The sequence below is a fragment of the Melanotaenia boesemani genome, chromosome 14 (assembly GCF_017639745.1).
Source record: "Melanotaenia boesemani isolate fMelBoe1 chromosome 14, fMelBoe1.pri, whole genome shotgun sequence".
Lineage (NCBI taxonomy): Eukaryota > Metazoa > Chordata > Actinopteri > Atheriniformes > Melanotaeniidae > Melanotaenia > Melanotaenia boesemani.
This window is the reverse complement of record NC_055695.1, coordinates 3156241-3178077: the sequence shown is the minus strand read 5'-3', so window position 1 is coordinate 3178077 and position 21837 is coordinate 3156241. Positions and strand designations below refer to the sequence as shown.

At 40.5% G+C, this 21837-nt stretch overlaps 1 protein-coding gene across 5 annotated transcripts in view; it reads right to left on the bottom strand.

The window, feature by feature from the left end:
- Positions 1-10138: 10138 nt before the first annotated feature.
- The window catches only part of ptbp1b (polypyrimidine tract binding protein 1b), a 35247-nt gene continuing 23548 nt past the window's right edge, over positions 10139-21837 (bottom strand). For 3 of the 5 annotated variants that reach the window (XM_042005721.1, XM_042005722.1, XM_042005725.1), the window contains 7 exons: positions 21620-21697; positions 21350-21492; positions 19848-19881; positions 17232-17324; positions 14749-14965; positions 14583-14660; positions 10139-13372 (listed from right to left, as the gene is read on the bottom strand). In XM_042005721.1, coding sequence (XP_041861655.1) covers positions 13240-13372; positions 14583-14660; positions 14749-14965; positions 17232-17324; positions 19848-19881; positions 21350-21492; positions 21620-21697 — 776 coding nt within the window. In that variant the 3' untranslated portion in view covers positions 10139-13239. The remainder of the gene's footprint in view (positions 13373-14582; positions 14661-14748; positions 14966-17231; positions 17325-19847; positions 19882-21349; positions 21493-21619; positions 21698-21837) is intronic. The other 2 variants (XM_042005723.1, XM_042005724.1) reach the window with 1 other exon arrangement.

The window sequence follows — 21837 nt, the reverse complement described above, 5'->3', positions numbered from 1 at the left end:
TCTGTCCTGTTAAAATCTTCAGTTTTTATAAAGTTTTCAGGGTATATTCTGTTGAAGTCTTGACTTCCTGGACAATAACACTGTTTCAGCTCCTTGAAGTATCTCTGATGTAAATGTTGTATTTTAATTAACCCTTTTCAGCCCATTTCTAAAACCAGTTCATTTGGATTAGAGTCATCTGTTAAGGTCTTAGCAGAGCTGAGCCGAGGCATAAGCAAACAGGACCTCCCCAAGTGTGCTTGAAATGTCAAAATATCTCGCTTTTAAAATAATTATAATAATAAAGGAATAAAACACAAATATTTTTGAATGATTTCAGTAAAAATGGTAATACACAGTAATTAAATTTGATCATGCAACACTAGTTTAATTCCTTTATTCTGCCTCTGTCGCATGATGCAGCAGTTTTTGTGCAGCGAAGCTCTTCAGAAACTAAACGTTCACCAACGTAAGAAGTCAGGGATAACTAAAGTTTTAGGTTATTGGTGGTGGAAGATTATATGTTTTGCACACTTTTGTTCCCTGTTTCACACTCTAAAAATAAAAGACAATAAACTGGTTAACTTTTTTTTTCTCTCAAATATAATAATATGAAATTCATTTTTAAAAAATAAAAATATAAATTTAAAATTTGTATTTTCCTCTGGGATAAAGTACTTTCATGTCATTGAATTTGCCACCTGCATACATCCTAACTGGTGCTAATCTAATTCTAGACCATATTTCTGAATTTTCTACCCCAGTAAGGTTAAAAACCACAAAGTCAGACTCGTATGATACAAGGCATCCACAAATAATGCAAATGAATGGGTGTGTTACATTTAGAGAGTATAAGGTGGGAAACACTGATGGAGCTGGGGTGGTTCTGCTTGGGGCTCCATAAAGGGTCAGGCTGGTCCTGCTTCTTAGCTTTGAGTACATTCAAACAGGTTGTGAGTGATGTTTTTATCTTTGGATTTTGATCCTTTGGGCCAGGAATGTCAAACTCTAGTCCTCGATGGCCCCGTCCTGCAGGTTTTAGATGTTTCTGCACACCTGGCTTAAATTTATGAGTCATTGTGCAGAAGCTGGCAACAAGCTGTTGGATCCATTTAATTTGAGTCAAGTGTGTTGGAGCAGGAAACATCTAAGGCCTGCAGGACTGCAGCTCTTCAGGACCGGAGTTTAAGTTCCTGCTTTACTCGACATTATTAGCTGGGAGAGTTGTGAGTAAATATTCTGTAACTATTGTGTTTATTTCTTGCTTCATATGTGTTCAGATTCATTTTTATATTGCACTGATTGCCTGAATATGATTGGCTTAGAGGACTGGGGCGGAGTTTTGACCTGATTGGCTCAAAGGAAACACTAGAAGAAACATTGACGGCAAAATGGAAAAAATACAAAAAAAAATAAACAGCTATGAAAATAAATATTCCAAAAAAGTTTAGGAAATGTAAAATATAAAGTTATTTAGATAAATAGAAAGATATTTAAGAAAGCTTATTTATAAAAATAGAAATTTCTACAAATATTTTTAATATGTTCATTTATATATTACGTTTTTAAAATCCATCTATTTATTCATTTATTTTGGGGTGCTCACTGAAGGAACCAACCAGAGGAGCAGACAAAAGAAACTAAGAAAAAATAAATAAATAAAACAGAATAAATTTAACGAACATCAGCCAGCAACAACTTTAGGAAGAACAGAGCTTTAGCTCAGTCTGAGACCAAGAAGAGGAAAAACAAAATCACTGTCAACAGGACAAAAGACAGATTAAGAGGAGGAAAAGATGGAGGGAGGACACAGACACTGAGAGGAAGGAAGAGCAGGTGGACGTACAGACATGAAGTTTTGTGACAAGGAGAGAAAAAAAGAATAAAGGAAGAAAGGTGGAGGGGGAAAGTAATCCTGTTGAGGGACGACGAGGAGAATTTAGAAAATAGCGTCAGAGATCAACTGAGAGCCGAAAATCTTTAATCAGCATCATGAAAAGAAGTACTGAGTCAGGCAGCGTCCATACGAGTCCTCTGAACTGTCCATCATCCTTAGAGGAAGAGGAGGAGGAAGAGAAGAGGGTGTCTGCATGTGTGTTTCCCACTGTGAAGCATGGAGGAGGAGGTGTGATGGTTTGGGCGACACATCCTGTGATCCATCCAGTCCCAGCACCAGTACAAAGTAACAGACGGGCCATTGATTCCTGTTGGCAGGTCTTAAACCTTAACTTTATAAGAGACAAATAAATCAATATTAGGCCGAAATCAAAGAACAGAATTAAAAAGAAGCATTTTCCTCTACTATTAGAGCTTGGATATTCTAGCACTACTGAAATTTAGATTACAATTCAAAACTGGTGATAGAATATGGCATGGTTATTGCAAAAAAAGTGTATTTTAAAACTCTAGAAATCTTACATCCGCCTCTGTTTGAAAATTTGGTTCGAGGTGACAGAAGTTTTATAGAGTATGGAAACCAATATTAGCTCACTTGAAACTATGGACGAGCTCTATTGTTGATCCTTTACTACTTTGGTCATTCAGCCATGTGGACTGTGGAAGAATATTTTCATACCCGTCTGTACGTTAGTCTGATTTTGTTTCATTATGTGTTTGAGGTTTTATTTATTCATTGATTGATTTTTATTTATAAATTTTTTTCTTCGTAACGTTTCTCATTAATATTTTGTTAAGATGTGTTTGTTTGCGAGGCCATCTGCTTCCTCTGTATACTAATGTGCAACATGCCTTGTATAAATATATATAAATCAATAAATATGTTTTTTAAAAATAAAAGAATGGCTGAAGATGCTCAAGAACTAACTAATAGATAAAACAAAAAATGCGAGTTTTCAGCATTTTTTCTGTTTTTATGGAATAATTAAACTGAATTTCCACAAAATAATGACACTAAAAGTAACAGTAATTTTTTTTCTTGACATTAGGTTGGAAACTATGAACTTTATTTATTTATTTTTTTTACATAAATTTCCACAAATATCTACATCCCATAGAAAAAAGTCTGTCTATCCTCTTTTTGCAAAAGTTTTATGTTTTTCTTTATTTTAAAACCCAGAAAATAGAAATAAAAATGTGGTTATTGAAACACGACAAAAAATTCCTGTAGTAAAAATTTATATATATATATATATGTATATATATATAAAAGTTTTCTTCTTTCAAAACATTTGCAGCTCTAAAGCTTTATTTAGGGCTGAGGGAAAATTACTCTGGATTATAACGGTTTCAGACCCCTGATATAGATGAAAAACTTTCTTATGCCCATTGTCCAAAGATATTAGTCTACAACTACTTCATTACAAGTAGCCAACAACTGTGTGCCAAATATTGTAATAACCTGAAGAACAATTTATGGTCGTTAAGTTGTCGTGAGATTTGGACATTTGGAGATTAAAAATACAGACACATAACTGCAAATATGTCAGTGTCTGTTTTCTGAGCGCCGAACAAGCAAAATCAAGAGCTGATTCTAATTATGATAATTAATTCCCACTAGAAAAATGACTGTTGATCGATAATAAAATCAGATTCTATTTAAAAGTATATAAATTAAAAGAAAACGGCTAGTTCCTGGATGGGCGGGCCCTACCCAATGGAAGAAGGTCATGTGGTCTGATGAGTCCAGACTGACCCTGTTTGGGTTCAGCAACTTTATGTGTCCAAAGAATGAGGTCAGTTGATACCTGAATTTACTGAATGAGCAGGTTATTCCAATTTCCCTGATGGCACGGCCAAATTCCAAGATGACAACAGGATTCCTGGAGCTCAGATTGTTAAAGTGGTTCAGGGAACAGGAAACATCATTTTCACACATGGATTGGTCACCACAGAGTCCAGACCTGAACCCCATTGAGAATCTTTGGGATAAAGTTGGAGAAGGCTTTGCACAGTGGTTGAACTCTCCCATCCTAAGATCTCGATGTTAAAGCCCCACTAATGAACATATTTTCTTATTGTGGCGTCCCCTGTTGATATTGATTATCCAGCGTTTATCGTCATTCTGTCTGAGATCTCTCCAGAAAGTAAAAGTCAGTCCGATGATGACTGGTCTTACCGTTTGTTCTGTTCCTTTCTCTCTCTCTGTTTTTTTTTATCTCCAATAATGTTCTCTGAGTTTCTTTCATGAATCAGCCATGATCCATGTTCAAAACAGCCAATGTGTTTATATCTAGTAGTTATTGCATGTGGTGCTGTGCTGTAAAGCAAAATGCAGCCTCAACCTGGAAAAAAAAACATGGTAAATGGCAGTTTCTTGGCTTCGGGATGAAAACGATGACTCCAGGAATGAGCATAATAAAAGGTCATTGTGCCATCAGAACAAGTCAGAAGCACAGATATTTTAGATCAGACGCTTATGTAGACTCATGTTGCTTGCAAAGCCAGCTGTGGGAAGCATCCTCCCTGATGTTTCTGTGATTCAATCATGTGTTCAATCGACATTCAGTCCCAAGTTCTACCTCAAATTATTCTGCAGTGAACAGAAACAAATCTTCAATAAAGGTGCTGCACTCAGGGTTGCAAGAGTGGGCACAGCTCACTTTTCTTCTCTGAAACTGACAAATTGCAGCAAAAAGGCGACAAAGATGAATAGATTTCACCATCTATGAAACATCTTTTTAAAGACAACACTTTAAAGAAAGAGGAAAAGAAACAGAGGAAAGAAATTGAAGCTGAAAGCCCATAAATGTTGCTTCACACTGTTTTTATTTCACAGTTTCATGCAGATGTTGCAGAGGGGGGACATACAGTCCTACCAGTTTTAGACAGATTATACACCACTGGGCTCCTGGACTCAGAGTACAGGCCCACATCCTGAAGGAGAGCAAAACCTCTCAAACTGAAAAGACTTCAAAAACTACATTTGTAGACTTTGTGTTCATTTCTCAGCAGGCATTTCAGTGGCTCCTTGTGGATCAGGGGCCTCTTAACCCCCTGGGCCCTTTCATTAATCCCTCTGTGATACTAGTGGAAGCAACCTGAGAATGACTTCAAAGTTTGGTTTATTTCAGTGCAGCATCGGTTTGCAGACACGTTTTTACTCTTTAACTTGTCTCCGTTTCAGGCTGATGTCTCTGGTTCCCGTTCACCCTCTGAGCGAACATCTCTGGATGTATATATGTGTCTGTTGGCGTTGGGAGAATTTCGGGGGATTATGCTAACACTGCCCGGACTGGAAGGATTGCTGTGTGACAGCCGTGTGAGAGCAAGCTGGCGTGCCGGCGTTTTTTCCCCCACAATCCCTCTTTGTTCGGCTGCGTGTCGCCGGTCCAGCATGGTGCTGGTGAGAATAAGAAGACACGGATATGAACTTCCTCCAGTCTGTAAAGCCTCAGATCTTCTCTTGTTGTTTCCACAGGACTGAGTGTGAAAGTGAACGCTTCGCTTCTCTTCTTCTTCTGTTTTATTATCTCCCTCCCTCATTCGTCTCTCTCTGCCCGTCCTGAGCAGAAGAATGAATATCAAAGCTTTGATCGTCCTCTCAGATAAACCTCATCCTGATGCAAAGAGTCCAACTTGCAGGTCACGTTGCATCTGCAGAAAGAGAAGAGCCCCAAAAGATTTGCTCAAAATAGAAACTTCATTAGAGACATATACAAAAAAAAGGAAATGATTGTGTTCCTCTCTGTGGTCACATTAGAGAGACATGAGAAATAAAACATCTTTACATTAATTTAAAGATTAAATATTTGTAACAACATATAAAAAAGTTTTTATTTTCGTGGGGAGGGTGGGATCAGTTCTGGTTTATTGTCTGATGGTGGTGGTAGACTGGATCCTGATGTGGCTAGCTCCCAGGACTGTACATGCTGGGTCTGGGGTCTGTCTCATCTGATCTGTCCTTCCTCTTTACTAAAAAGTCAGAAATATCTCCCTTTCTCTAATTCTTACACATTCTTAAATCTTTCTGAACAGAATCAGACTGGTTACAGGATCTATTTCTCCACATTTTCATGCGGTAGCTTCTTAAAACCAGCTAGCAGCCTTGCTAGCCTCCGGTTAAACCGAATTTGGATCATGTAGCGCTAGCTTGGTCAGCGCTAAGGAACGTGGTACGGAGGTTCTCTTTGAGCATCGTTAGTTTTTATTTTCAGCTCCAATGTGAAAATTTTGATTAACTGAGCTGATGTGTATTCCCTAAATACACTCACTTAAAACTAAAAACGACATGGCTTCCCCACATTTCATGTTGTCAGGTTTTGCATGAAAGAACAAGATCGCAAATACAAGCAGCCGAAATTAGTTTCCTCTGCAGGGTGGCTAGGCTCTCCCTTAGAGATGGGGTGAGAAGCTCAGTCATCTGGAAGGGGCTCAGAGGAGAGTCCTCCACATCAACAGAAGCTAGTTGAGGTGGCTCGGGCATCTGGTTAGGATGCCTCCTGGACATCCCCCTGGTGAGGCGTTCCAGGCACATCCCAACAGGGGGATGACCCAGGACACACTAGAGGGAATACGCCTGCTGCTCCTGAGGCCTGGGAACGCCACAGGATCCTCCCGGATGAGCTGGAAGAAGTGGCTGGGGAGAGGGAAGTCTGGTCTTCTCTGTTTAGGCAGCTTCCCTCCCTGTAACTTTTACACTTTTTGTCTGTAAATGTGTTTGTTTTTGTGTTTACAGAGACAAATTCCCATTCTGATCCTGATATTCTTTGTTCTTGAATGAGAGTCCTGTTGGTAAAAAGTTAAGAAAATCTGTGTTTCTTTAATTGCATCAATTCCTTCCTCTGAGTGGTGACAGAAGGTGTCAGATTTATGAATGAATGTCTTAAGGTTTTCAGTGACGTAAATGCACCACTTCACTGGGTTAACTCCCTGAGTGTTGGCTGCCACCTGCAGATCGTCCAGCATCCCTGCGGCTGCAGATCGTCCAGCTTCCCTGCGGCTGCAGATCGTCCAGCTTCCTTGCGGATGCAGATCGTCCAGCACGCCTGGGGCTGCAGATCGTCCAGCATCCCTGCGGCTGCAGATCGTCCAGCATCCCTGCGGCTGCAGATCGTCCAGCTTCCCTGCGGCTGCAGATCGTCCAGCTTCCTTGCGGATGCAGATCGTCCAGCACGCCTGGGGCTGCAGATCGTCCAGCATCCCTGCGGCTGCCGATCGTCCAGCATCCCTGCGGCTGCCGATCGTCCAGCACCCCTGTGGATGCAGATCGTCCAGCATCCCTGCGGCTGCAGATCGTCCAGCACCCCTGCGGCTGCAGATCGTCCAGCATCCCTGCAGCTGGATGGTCGTTCAGTCTGTTCTGGTTTGTTTTAACCATCTCAATCTCTCCTTTAAAAACTGTATGAAATAAATCTGGAATGTTATTTTAGTTCAGGCACCACATAAAGCACAATCTCCAGTGGGCCAGATCAGTGATATAATAATCTATAAATAATGAAAACTTTAGATTATCACGTTATTTTTGTGCAAAGAGATCTATCATCAAGATGTTTACAGTGAATGAATTATCCCTTTGAAAACATAAACAAGCTGAAGCTCCTTGAGTAAATAAATGCAGTTTAAACAACATTTTACACTGAAGGAAAATAAACAGGATGAAAAGTGTCACCATGCAGCCTTGCTGGTAAGATCTCCATGACAACACACGTCAGTCATTCCTGAGTGGCAAGCGCCCTCTGCTGGTGAACACGTACACTTACATCATCAAACACGTTCAACATGAGGATTTATTGTAGCGGGAGAATAAACAATTATTCATGTTACTATAAATATTTTGGATAAAATTTTCTATCATACTATAATATTTAAGGAGCAAATGCACCCTTATTTTTCTCCCTAACCGATAAAGATCCATTTTAAATATTATTGAATTTCACATTAAAACTTGTTCTAAGATTTTAAACATGCTGACTGTGTTGATGTGTGACATACACAGAATGCAATGATTAGCAAATCTCATGAACCAACAGAAAATAAAGACATGTTACCCTTTCATGAAAAACATCTGACGGCAGCAACATGTCTCCAAAGTTTTTCCTGGTCCACTGTTCTCATCTTCTCGTAACAGCAGTCTGTAAACATCTGGAACTGATGAAATCCACAACTACAAGTTCTTTTTTTACCTCCACCACTACAGTCTCATCAATTTATGTCACCCTGATTATTGTTCTCCTGTTATTTTACCAATTATTGGATTCAAGCTCCCAGTAAAGCCAGTAAACATATCACAGGAAATAAATTTTATTTGATGATTATCAAGGAATTAGGAGTTCATACGGATACTTTTATCCATGTTTTATGCTTAAAGTGTGTTCTGTCTGTTTTCTTATTGGTTTTCTGTTTATTGCAGGTTATATTAAATGTGGATCCCCGGAAGAGAAGCTGTTGCATTTGCTTCAGCTAATGGGGACCTGGATAAAGGAAAAGAGAAAATCCTGCTGCTGGAGCTTTGGGAGAGGAATGCCGTCTCATTCTGGTAGATGCAGTATGTGGTTACAGTTTTGCTGAAATATGCAAAGCATTCACTGAAATAGACATTGCCTAGATGTTGTCTTTGTATGCCTTTCCAGAACTGTCCACTGATAATAAGCTGGATGCTCCCTCTCATCTTTAGTCTGTAGGACACAGCGTCCATGCTTTCTAGAAAGAATTTCACATCTTCATCCAGGTTTCCACTTTGCCTCAGACCATTTTAAATGATCTTTGGTCCAGAGAAGATGGCGCTGGTTCTGGATCCTGTTTACATCTGGCTTCTTCTTTGCATGATGGAGCTTTAACCTCTGCAGTGATTTCTGGAAGTCTTCCTGAGTCCATGCGGTGATCTCCAGTAGAGAATCCTCTCTGCTTTTAATGCAGAAGATCACCAGCATCCAGCCTTGTCCCATGCACACAGAGATTCCTCCTAAATCTCTGAGTCGTTTTCTTTAAAAAAAAAATTATTTTATTTATACAGGCTCCTTTCAGGACTCAAGAATACCTTGCAAAAATAACTACACAAACAATGACAATAACAAAACAAATAGACAGTAAAAACTGTTTATTGATGGATAATCCAGTCTGAACTGGTGTGTTTTGTGAGGTGATTTGAAAGCGGTAGAGATGCCGCTATGCCGCTAAAGAATCTGGGCCAGGAGTGTTCAGCATGGTGTGTATATTTTCAGTACTTCGGTGAGGTATGGGGAGGAACTTTAAAGTTGGTGTGAAAGCGAACCGGAAGCTAGTGGAACCGTTTAAGAACAGGAGTGCTGTGTCGAGTGGGAGGAGTTCTGCAGATGATGCAGGTGGTCGGGTTCTTGACCAGTTGAAGTTTTTGAAAGGACTTTTGCAGCAGACCATAAATCGGGGCTTCAGAACATTTCTTTTAGATGACGGTGCATTCAAAGTCTTCATACTTTTACATTCAGTAACATTTTTTTTAAACTGATCCATTAGGCTTTTTTTAAAGGCTTTTTGCAGATTGCTGAAGCTCGGTTTGCCTTTACTTCTGAGAGACTCACCCTCTCTAAGGTGCTCTCTTTCTACCCGATCATTACTAGGCTGTTCATAGTCAGGCTAACTAGCTGCAGCATGGTCCTCCTTCATGGGACCTTTTGAACAACTCACTTTTCCCACCTTTTGTTGTCCCAACTTTTTTTTTATGTCATTGCCATCAAATTCAAGATGAGTTTACTTCTCTCACCTTTAACTTTTATTTATTTTTCACAAATAAAATCCTGATTTATAAGATTTGTGAGCTGCGGTGGACAGGCGACCTGTCCGGAGTGTATCTGCCTCTCGCCTGTTAATTGCTGGGATAGACTCCAGCCTCCCCGTGACCCTTAATTGGGCGAAGCGGTACAGATCACTGCATTCTGGTTTATAGTTCATTTTCACACAACATCCCAAATTTTTTTTTGTAATCAGGGTTGTAAAATGGTAAATGGTCTGTATTTATATAGCACTTCACTGTAACTGGAATTTGGGGTTCAGTGTCTTGCTCAGCGACACCTCGACATGAAGTCAACAGGCCGAGGATCGAACCAGCAACTCTCAGCTTACAAGACGACCACTCTATCCCCTGAACCACACCACCCCTCTGCTATGTTTGCAGGTTTTCTTCTAACAGTGGATAGATTACTTCATGTTTCTAGCGAGCGACGCCAAAAATATTGTAGTGCAAACGGCCTCCACCAGGGGGCAGAAAACACAATGAAAACTTTTTTAACAGACGACTCAACGGACTTTTAGATAAAAAGTGATTTAATCTTTTTTTTTTTCTTTGTGACACAAACAGTGTAAGGCTCAGAACCGATCACACACTTTAATCAAAATATACACGTTTCATCAGATAAAAAACTGACAATCACCTCTCAGACAACTGCGTATAAAACATGTATGTACAGTTGAACACCCCTTCCCTCCTGTTACCGACTCACTCCCGCCTCACCTAAAACCCAAGGCTCCTGATGCGTTCAAATACACCTGGGAGAAACTGTAAAGGCAGAGATGGTCGCGTGGCTGAGTGTTTTCATTGGTCCATTTCAGATGTCTCCACACTGTGAAAGCAGCTCAGAGGGGTGGGCGGAGCCTGACCAGGCCACTGGAGCTAGCCAATCAGAGCAGAGTAGGGGAGAGGATTTCTCCAGTTCACCTGCTGAACCAAAGTAGCCGAGGAAGATACTGAATCCCACACAGAGTGTTTTCCAAAAGTAACTCCTGGACAAGCAGACATCCATTGTACTCAACCTACAAGTACCACCAGTGGTACTCCTGGTCCCTCTACTGGTACAATGAAGAATTATCAGGTATCAACCAATTTACAACATTACAACATAGCTTTCTTGATTATATCAAATTCATATCTCTGGTTTCACGTAACGTCACATAAAAACTGATCCTGAAACTGAACTTTCCAGTGAAGCTGGCAGCAGCTCCAGGTGAGCGGTTTTATGCCACGGCTGTGAAAATGTCACATGATCCGATCATACGGATCCAAGTCGATGTTTATACTCTGCTTCAACTTTAAATAGAGACTCTGCTAGAAATGTTTTAACTTGCTGCCGTGGCATCGTTCATTGCATCCTTCTCATCAGGATCATTGGGAAAACTTTCATCCATGCTCCGTTATGTGCTTCCAGTTGTCTTCAGGGCTCATTTTCTGAAGGGATTTTCCAGAAATTACTAAGTGACCTTGTTTTTCTGAACGGAGAACTTTAAGTAGCAGAGGACCCGGAGATTTCAGATTTGAAGACGGCTGCGCTCAGTACAGCTCAGTTGTCTTTGTTTCTTTCTGATTTGTGGCTTTCATTACGTTTCTAGCGTAAGCAGCAGCGAGTTATTGATAATTACGTTGTTACCGTGGGGTTGTTCACGAAACGTTGTCAGGATTAATAATTAATCACCAAAATTAGCTGCTGTTCTCATAGTGCACATTTTTCTTCCGAGTCTGAGCAGGAGGAACGCAAACTTAGCAGGATTTTAGCAGCAGCAAGGTGGTTCCCAAAGAGCTGAAAACTTCTCAGCATGGAGGCGGAAGTGGCATCATCCACCTGCTCCACGGTAATGATGCTCAGTGTGGATCCGGTTAGCCTGGTACCTGCCTGCTCATCACCTCTCTGCTCTGTTCTGATTGGTCAGCTTGTAGCTGTAAACTGCAGCCTCGGTCCAGTTTCTGTCATCAGCTGATTTTGATCCCAACAGGAACCTGGTGGAGGATTCTTTAAACGTCCAGCATACCGTGGTCCATCAGGATAGTCATGGCTTCTGTTTTCCAGCTTCCTCTCTGGAATAAAACTGGACTCATGGGGGATTCTGAGGAGCCTGAACATCCCCCATTTCTTTGTTTTTATTTCTATTTAGTGTCATTAAATTCTCCCCAGGCATACCTGAATGCATCATAACTCAAATTCAGCTTCTCATTTGAAGGAAAGGTTTAGTTTGAGCAGCCAGATTGCTGTTGTTTTGAAGATGGGGTGGACCTCTGAGCAGCTGGAATGTCGACATTAGAATAATTAAAATAACACACAAATAAACCAAACCAGCGTCTTGTTTCAGTAGGTTTCCGGGATTCTTCCTGGTCAACTTTCACCTCAGATTAAAAGAGGAATTAATGCCTGATGATACGACTCAGTGCTGTGTTCAAGGCACTCTACATAACATCTTGTTTTGCAATAAAAATTAAGGTCGCACTGGTCGGCTGAATCCAGTGAAGTGGTTGAGACATGAATAAAACACAGAGATTCCCCAAAGGAAAACACTAAGAAAGCCTGAACCAGTTCATCTTTTCTTTTTAAGTCCTTAAACCAGAAACCTGAGGCAGGTGGTTTTTGTTTGCATCTAAAAGGCCGTTTTTGGTTTCAGCTGTAGTGGATCACAAACTTATAAATAAACCGTTCAGAGAGGCGACGCGACAGAAGAGACGAGCTACGGAAACATTCAGCTGCGCATCACAGGATGGACGCAGCCGAGAAAACAAACCAAGAGTACAGGAATGATTAAAATATTGCTACAATATTTGATTACAACATGATTGCATACGTGGAAATAAAGAAGTCGAAAAGTAATAGAAAAAAATTGCATCTAGGACTAAAGACCCAGCAAACCCGCTAAAACACAAGCAGTTCACATGTTTCACGCTACAGTAACCAGCAGTACAAAACACTAACAGAAAGTACTGACAAACACCAATAAAATATGAAGTTATCCGTAATACATCTCAACAGTAAACCTTTACCACCTGTAAACCTGCTCTCGCCAATCAGGCTTTTTTACGTTAAAGTCGAGGTCATTCTGACTCCAGGAATAAGGCACGGGGATCCTCTGCAGGTGGAACCAGGCGTCCCTAAACGGCGCCGGTCTGAAATCTGACAGTCGGAGGGTGACGCTACGCCGTCAGAGAGGACTATTTACAGGCAGGCTGCTAGTCTGACAGGGAAAAACTACGGAAAAGGATCAGGGACATACAGGAGTCTGAGATAAACCTCAGTTAATAAAGTCAGAATTTAAAGAAATTAAGTCAGAGCTCACAATAAAAGGCTGACTCTAATCCCTCCAACCTGGGATTAAAGTCGAAAGGCAAGAGAGGCTACAAAGGTACCGACTCCTCAACTAGAAGGACTCTGAACTCTGACTAGAATCTAAGAACTCTGGCTTCAGTCCGACTTTTGAGATTAAACGCAGGTTTTTTAATGTCCTGGAGACTCCTCTAGAAGATTTATAATAATTTAACGTTAACCAGACTTCACGTGGTTTCTGCAGACGTGTGATGGAATGATTGGAGTGTAGTGGACACCATGAGGAGGACCCAGATGGGGGAACCGTGGCTCAGATGGAGGACTTGGAGAAGGAGACCCGCAGGTGGTGGTTTTCTCCCAAATCGTGGTTGTGGAACTCGATGAGAGACTCGATGGCTTCTTCCACGGAGCCCATCTGGATCAGAGCCATCTTATGGTCCTTCCTGAGTGGGAGACCAGGAACACGTTAAACCTCTTAAACGCTGTTTCTGAGGAGATTTTCACAATAACACCCGGCTGGAGGAAATTTACCCCGATGCTCCGAGTTCGTTGTTTGGGGTTGTTTTTGTTATTTTACTTAACTTTTTATTTTACTTTATTCTACTTATTTTCATTCCAATTATTTTTCTATTTCAATTTTTTTCTCCCCTCATTTTATTTCACTTAATTTACTTTTTTTTAAACTTATTTAAATAAAAATTTTTTTACTTCTTTTTATTTTTCTTTGTCACTTATTTTCATTTTACTCATTTTTCTGTTTTAATTTTTATTTTCCTTATTTTCACTTATTTAATTTATTTTTTATTTAATTTTATTTGACTTTTTCTACTGTTTTACTTATTTGTATTTATTTTTTTGTTTAACTTACTTTTTACTTATTTTTTTAACTTATTTTTATTTATATATTTTAATTTAAGTTATTTTTGTTTTTCTTATTTTATTATTTAACTTATTTTAAACATTTTACTTATTTTTCTATTTTCTTTATTTTTTTAACTTTATTTCATTCATTTTTATACAACTAATTTTACTTTTTATTTTACTTAATTTACTTTTTTACCTTTCCTTAAATTAACATAGGTTTTTTTTACTTTTCTTTTTATTTAACGTTATTTTCATTTCAGTAATTTTTCTGTCTTTTCCTTATTTTCACTTTTTTAATTCAAGTTATTTTTAATTCATTTTATTTGACTTTTTAAAACTTTATTACACTTATTTTAATTTATTTTTCTATTTAACTTACTTTTTCATGATTTTATTTAATTTTACTTACCTTTTATTTTATATATATCTTTCTCTCTATTTTATTTTTATTAAACTTCTTTTCATCATTTAACTTATTTTTCTTTATTAACTTTTTTATTTCACTTATTTTTCATGCAACTTATTTAAATTTCTTTACTTAATTTACCCATTTTTAAAATGTCACGTATTTTACTTTTTTGTGTATTTTACTTATTTCGTCGTGTGGTCTTGGTCTGATGCCTAAATGTGAACGAGTATGATGAAGGCGGTTTTAGTACGAAGGAGCCTGATTAATTCACGTTATGAGCGATGAATTCAGGTGGACGATGAAGGCTTCAGAAAAAAGGGATGCAGGGTAACGGAGTGAGAGGTCGCCAGGAAACATCAGGAAAGAAAGGTGTGACTTACTGGAAGAACTTGAAGGCCTTGACGATGGCTCCTGAGCTGGAAAACAGCATCTTCAGATCATCTTCCACCACAGACGGGCTACAAACACAAGCAGAAAGGAGACGTGCTGCCGGTGAGTCGTTTTAGCATCATTTTCTCTCCAGAAGCGGTGTGACGGAGGACTTACGGGATGTTGGAGAGGTGTAAAGTGGCAGAAGGGGGAAAGATGTTGGAATAGTTTTTGGAGCCAGGTTTCTTGAAGCGGTGCAGGGAGGAGCTGCTGTAGTCTTTGGTCAGGCCCTGGTCCTCGTGGCCTTCACGGGGAAGCTGGACGCTGGTGTGTTTGGACAACGTGATGCGAAGCGGCTTTCCCTGCAGCCGCTGGCCATTCAGGTGGCTCATGGCTGCAAAGATGGGGAGTAAAAACCCTACTCAGCTTCCTGGAAGACTGTTAAGACTACTATAGAAACTGCATCCCTGCCATCTAAAGTGCTGCTGCTAAACATCTGAACTTTGACATGTTGGTCAACTTTTATCAGTCATTAACAGAAATAAGGACTAAAGAGAGCAGCACTTTATGAGCCCTACAACACTGTTTCCAAGTGGGAACGCTCCCAAAACAATACTTTTTATCTTAATTCTGTCAACTCCACGCAGCAGAACCTAAATCCCAAACTCCAGGTCATCTTGAGCTGCTGCTGTGTGCTTCAGGTACATGTGAAAATCGAGGGCTGAGAGGTGGAGTTATTAATAAAAACAGTACGATCTTCGGCTGGTTGTTCAGCATGTCCACTCCTTGTAAATAATCCTTCTCTCTGCAGAATAATCGACTCCAGATAGTTTGGAAATTATCTTTAAAACCCAGGGATCACAAACTCTGTTCCTCTCGGTCCGGTGTCCTGCTGGTTCTAGATGTTTTCCTGCTGCAACACCCCTGACTCAAACAACGGGTCATGAGGCTTGTGCAGAGGTTGACAAGATGTTAGAGAACTATTTTATTTGAACCAGGTGTGTTGCAGCAGGGAAACATCTAAAATCTGCAGGATACTAGTCCAAGAGGCTCAGAGTTAGTGACCCCTGTCATAACCCTTCCCAGCGTGATGGACAGCAGTTGCTTCTCTAAGATCGTTTCTGATGTCTTTCCTCCTTGGCACTGTTAGCTGAAAGCTAATGCTAGTAATGATAGCGTGTCATCTGCTGCTCATCTGAAGATGTGTTTACTTCATTTTAGGAACAGATCAGATGATTTCACATTATGCCCTTACATAACTAGAACAGGCTCTCTTTAACACAGGACTAAAGCTTAGTTTCCACCAAGGGGTCAGGTTCAGACCAGGACGGTTTGATGTGGTAAACCTGGATCTTTGTTGCGTTTCCACAGCCAACTGTATCCTTACCCAGTAGGCGGCCTATCGGCCACCGAACTCAGCAGTTTGTGATTTATTTCCTGTCATATTGTTTTGGGGTTATTTATTTTGGGACGGCAGTGGCTCAGGCAGTAGAGCGGGTCGTCCAATGACCGTAAGGTTGGCGGTTTGATTCCCACTCCCCCCCAGTCATCTGTCGTTGTGTCCTTGAGCAAGACACTTAACCCTCCTTGCCTCCAGTGTTGGCATCGCTGGTAAATGAATGTGGATAGTGGTCGGAGAGGCCGTAGGTGCAGATTGGCAGCCATGTTTCCGTCAGCCTGCCCACAGCTGTGGCTACACACGTAGCTTAGCATCACCAGGTATGAGTGAGGAGTGGATGAATAATGGATTCACAATGTAAAGCGCTTTGGAAATCTAATCTATTATCATCGCAACGACTCTTAACTTCTCCTGTGAGCTGATTCTGGTCAGGATGTTTCTCTCTAGCGTGTCTTTAGACATGATTTTTTTAAACATTGTTTAAGCCTGATAGTCCAGATCAGGGATCTCCAACTCCGGTCCTCATGGGCTACTGTCCAGCAGGTTGCAGATGTTTCCCCAAGAACAACAGGCCTCATTCACAGGAAAAGTTCTGCACAAGCCTGTTGATGATCCATTGATCTGAGTCAGGTGTGTTGCAGCAGCAAACCTCTAAAACCTGCAGGACCTTAGCTCACCAGGACTGGAGTTTAGGGAGATCCCTGAATTCTAGATGGAAACAGAAGCTGGGTTTGCTCAAGATGGCGGACGAGGCTTCGATGGCGTCAGAAGCACCTTGTCTATAACATAGAGGAACGTGGCCCAGAAAGAAAGGAGGAGCATGGTGGACATCCAGCAGGTTGTCTTCTTGTGGCTTAAAACAATAAAAAAAATCCACTGTATATTTAAACATGGGGCTGTTCCCGCTTTGTTCTTATTGCAGAATCACGCACGAAGTGATGATTCTTTAGACCAGTTAATGAATTACATCATGCAAAGCTCCACCCTTCAGGGCTGGATCGGTACTGATTGGGAAGGGCTCCAAAAGATTAACGCGGCTCGGATCAGATGTTTAGCACCATTCCCAGTTTTTGCCGGTGGAAACATAAAATAATGTACCATCACATCCGGAGCCAAACCCAATGGTGGAAACTGGGCTTAATCATGAAAGCAGTAACAGTTTGTTTATCAGTGAGGACGTGGAAAAAGCACTTTTTGAAGATAAAACGATGAATAGGATTTCTTCACCAGAGGTCTGTACTGAGCATGTGCGGGTTGTTACCTAGCTGAGCCTGCGTGCTGTCACTCATCTGAACCAGAGCATTTTCCTTCTTGTTGAACAGAATCTTCACTCTCATCACGTCTCCATAAACACCTTCACAGGCAGTGAGAAATAAAAAGGAAAACAGGTGAAACAATCGTTTTTACACAAGTCATACAAGTCAGATCATCCAGACAGGAAGCTACACCCATAAACCCTACAAGAAGCATGTCTGAAGCAGATCTGACTGCAGCCTGCCAAGCCACTGACCCTTCGTCTTACTGGTAGAATAAATATATGAGCAATGGGTTCACTTTGACGGATTACCAAATAAGCAGCAGGTGAGGGAGGAGTGGTGGTGAGGAGCTGCTGTAAGAAGGTGGGAACACGGACCAATTTGCAAATTTCATTTTTGAGGGAGGAATTCCTGAATAGTTATACACAGGAAATACAAGTGAGGAAATTAAGGGTAAGGGTCAGAGAAAATTAAAAATGGCAGATTACACCGTGTAGGTGCTATGAATTATGGGAGTAGACTTAAAATAAAATGTTTAAAAGCGCAGCTGATTCAGCACTGAGGACATGCAAACTGAAAGAAACTCGACATGCAAACTCAACAACTGAGACTCAGTGAAGTAAAAACACAATAAATGCAGCTCTTCAAAGTCACCGAAGCTCCACACGTCATGGTTTATATTTTAATGTTTTCACTTAGGAAAGGCTGATGGGGATTCTTTTTGTTTCCTTCTAATTTGGTTTCTAATCAGTACTTTTTTATCATTCACTAAAACGTTTTAGCTATTTTTGGTCTGCCTGTCTTTATTTTTTAATATACATGTAGAAGTACATTTATGTGATTTCCAGTTATTCCTGCTACTATTTACCTGCTATCCTCACTAAACCATCTCCAGCTCAGCTGCTTTGTGGCGCCACCGTGCATCAGAAACGTCTTCTTGGCTTTATTCCAGCCATAGAGGAGCATTATTTTTCTTCTTTTCACACACACATAGAACTTTCTGCTCACTGGTTGATCTTTGGCTGCTCCTGATTGGACGTTACCGTCAATCTAAGCTCTCTGATTGGTGGAAAGGCAGAAAGTGGTTTCATCATCATTTCCAGGCCAAGAACTGATGAGGCCTGATCTCTGAATAAAACTACATTTAGTGGCTGGATTGAAAACCTCCTGGATGGGATAGAAATGTCTGGAAAACTTCCGTAGATCAGCTAAAGGGTAGCTATCCATCACAGTTTACCCACAGAGCTGCACACTACCGCTTGATGTCGCCGAATATCTAGCGGAGGTTTAAGCGTTAAAGAATGTTTGAGAAAAACAAAACAAACACAAAGAAGCATTATTTATCTGTACATCTGTGTCCGTGACCCAATATACTCGTTACAGGTTCATCAGATACCATACAAAGAATTTTTAATTTCTTCTTTCTGCATGAAGCAAGTATAAAACACTAAGAGGCTTTCTGGTGCTAAATAAATGAATAAATAAATAAGTAAAAAAATATTTATGATAAAAACCCTAAAAATGAATTAACTTAATTGTTACAGGTTTACGTCATGTTTTATTCACTTTAGCAGGTAAACTTGTTACATAATCATTTGTGAGTTCTGAGGGTCTTTTTTTTTTGTGTTAAACGTGCCTCCGTGTTTTGATGGCCATCAGCCCACAAGCTTAATTTATTAGTGAATTACTTACAAATCATCCGTTTTTAATGTTATTGCAGAGACGTCTGGTGTCGTTTACGTTGCAATGCAAATTTAGTCGAATTCTTTGCATAGCTCCCGTACAGATGAGGTTTTACACTGACTGATACCATGTTGTGACCACTAGAGGGCACCCAGATTAAAAAAAAAAAAAAAAAGACTGCATCTTAACGACCTGCCAGCTTGTGTTTGAAGGAAGGACGGGCTCCTTGGTAATGTCCAATCAGGAAGCAGTGGAAAACATAAACTTGAATATGTGAATATACGTAAATATTAAAAGTAGCCTGTTTTCTTTAACCCATAAGAGCTCGACGCGACATATGTGTCACATACAGTTTCTGAGACATTTTGCTTCAATTTATGGTCTAAACTTTGCTTAAAATCCTGTTGAACACAATCTGATACTCGTCTTCTGTCCCCTAATAAATACCCAGAAGCAGAAAACCACATTATAATATTTTTAAACTATCACATGGTAATAAACAGTAGATATCCCCCCAAAAAATTTTCATTGTTTTGTTACATTTTGTTAAAGGGAATTGGACTTTTCTTACCATTTTTTCATGGGTCGGGCCTTTATGGGTTAAGGATTAATAATTTTAAGATAAGAAGTCTGACTTTAATAACATTACAAGAAGCCTTGCAGCTAGCTGTCCCCAGCGTTTTACATTTTTTTTACACTCCATCACCTTTCATGAGAAATAGTTTATCATCGTTAACCTTTACAACTTCGAGGAGCATCGAAACCTCTGAGGAAAAGCTGCACATATAGTGAATAAACTCAAATCAACTCGCAAAATCTGACAAAACAAGCAGACACTCATTTTTCATGAAAAAAAGAGGAGAAATAAACAAAAAAATAAAAATCAGAACAACCAGGTGGTACTGAAAATTCAAAATAAGAAGCTAGTGACAACATACCGAAGAGAATAAAGAGGCAGTGGGGCGTAACTCTCTTTAAAGACAGCAGAGAAGGCAGCGGAGGGACAGGACAGGTAAAGGTGGGAGGGCAGGACAGGTGGAGGGTCCGAGGCGTTTCCATGGCAACAAATTAAAAAGGGAAAAAAAGACAGGTGAGGGGTCAATCAGAAGGTTAATTACCTTTGTAGAGGAGGGGTCAGATAATGTCAAAATGAGGAGATCATTGCACACATGACTGTACAAGTGTGTAAGTGTGTGTGTGTGTGTGCACGTGTGTTCTGTGTGAAAATGCAGGTGTGGGGAAGATGGGTGAGTGGTGGGTGTTTCATAACAACAAATTTAAATCTGAAGACATTAAAAACACAACAGGAAGTCAAAGTTCAGCTTGTTTATCATTCAGAGACGAACCGTTTCAGATGGGAACAAAGAATCAGATGATTAAGAAACGAATAATAAAATAAATAAATGAATAAATAAATAAATAAATAAATAAAGGTGACCTGAACGGACGGGAACAGCAGGCAGCTGACTAGGTGCTCTGTTCAAAATTTCCAGTCTATTTAACCACTACAAGCTACAACAAACAAGCCCCGACATCCTCTATGAAATCTAATGTTCAAAGTCAATAAATTATTCAGTCTCTAAAAGCTTATTCCAGTTCAGGATCAGAAAGGAGCTGAAGCCTATTCCAGCTAGTGGATGGAGTCTTTTCCAGCTCCTAGTTCACATCCTAAAATGAACCATCAGAACTCTGTGGTAACTGGTTGCATGAACAAACAACACCAGAACCAGACATTACAAAAAGCTTGTAAGCACTTCGAAACGTACAGTCGTCCTTAATGCTGGCTTCTAAAGCTTAGACTAAATAAAAAGAAATGGACCAACAGTGGAGCCGACATTGGACATTTATTCCTGTCCCAACCCCCAGCTGGTCGCCACATCAAAACTGTGGTACAAATGCAACCTGAGAAGCAACTGAAGGTGCATTGTTCTTCAGTGAGCTGCAAAGTCCCCTTTAACCCCCAGAGACCCGTCAGAACTGTTTGGTGCAAATGAGATGGAAACCATCTGAGATGCAGCAACACAGACCTACAAAACAACCTGATCTAAAACCAGCATCTGGAACCTTTAGCATTTTATAAAGCTTGAATTTCCTTACATAACATAAATTGCAGGTAAAATAGCTTTAGCAGCTACTCAGGAACATGACCAGATCAGATCCTGTTTTTACTCCCAGGCAGGTTCTCAACTGGATTTTATCTGGATAAATTTTATCTTTCCAGATCCTGATGGAAATATTTTACATCCAGCCTGACACCCCCTTGCAACATTAATCCCACCAACAGCCTAAAGAACTAAACCGTGTGAAATCTTTACAAAGGCATGAAGAATATTCCAACGTTGCAGTTGGAATGGTGCTCATTAGTCCGAGTTTGATCCCAAGAAGACAGTCAGACTGCTGGATCATCAGGCTGTAGGGACACAGAAAGAGGATCACTCACTTCTGGGTTGAGGTTGCTGACCAGCAGGACACAGTGTCCAGCAGGGAAGCTGGGGAATCCCAGCCTGGCAGCAGCGGGAAGAGTCAGCGAGGCCAGAGCTCCAGGCAAAGTGGGGACTGTCAGGCCTGGATAGGGGGAGGACACTGAGAGAGAGGTGAGACAGGTAAAAAACACTAAAAATGGCAGGAAACCCTTCATTCAGATGCTGATGAGGAAGCCATCCTAGTCTGATCAATCATAAAAGCACGCTCCTTTACAGGTAAACCTCACCTGCAGGCTGGATGGTGAAGGCAGGTGGGAATGCGTGAGTTGCTCCAGCATAAGGTGCAGCTGAGATGATACCTGGAGCTACACAGAACAAACGCCTGAGTTTTAACTCGGAGAACGCAACATAGTACCAGACTGTTGTGTTTTTTCCCCTCAGTTTTGTTCAGATTATTGATGGTGGTTGCTCTGAAAGCAGGAAGGACGTAGTCTGACTTTTGTTT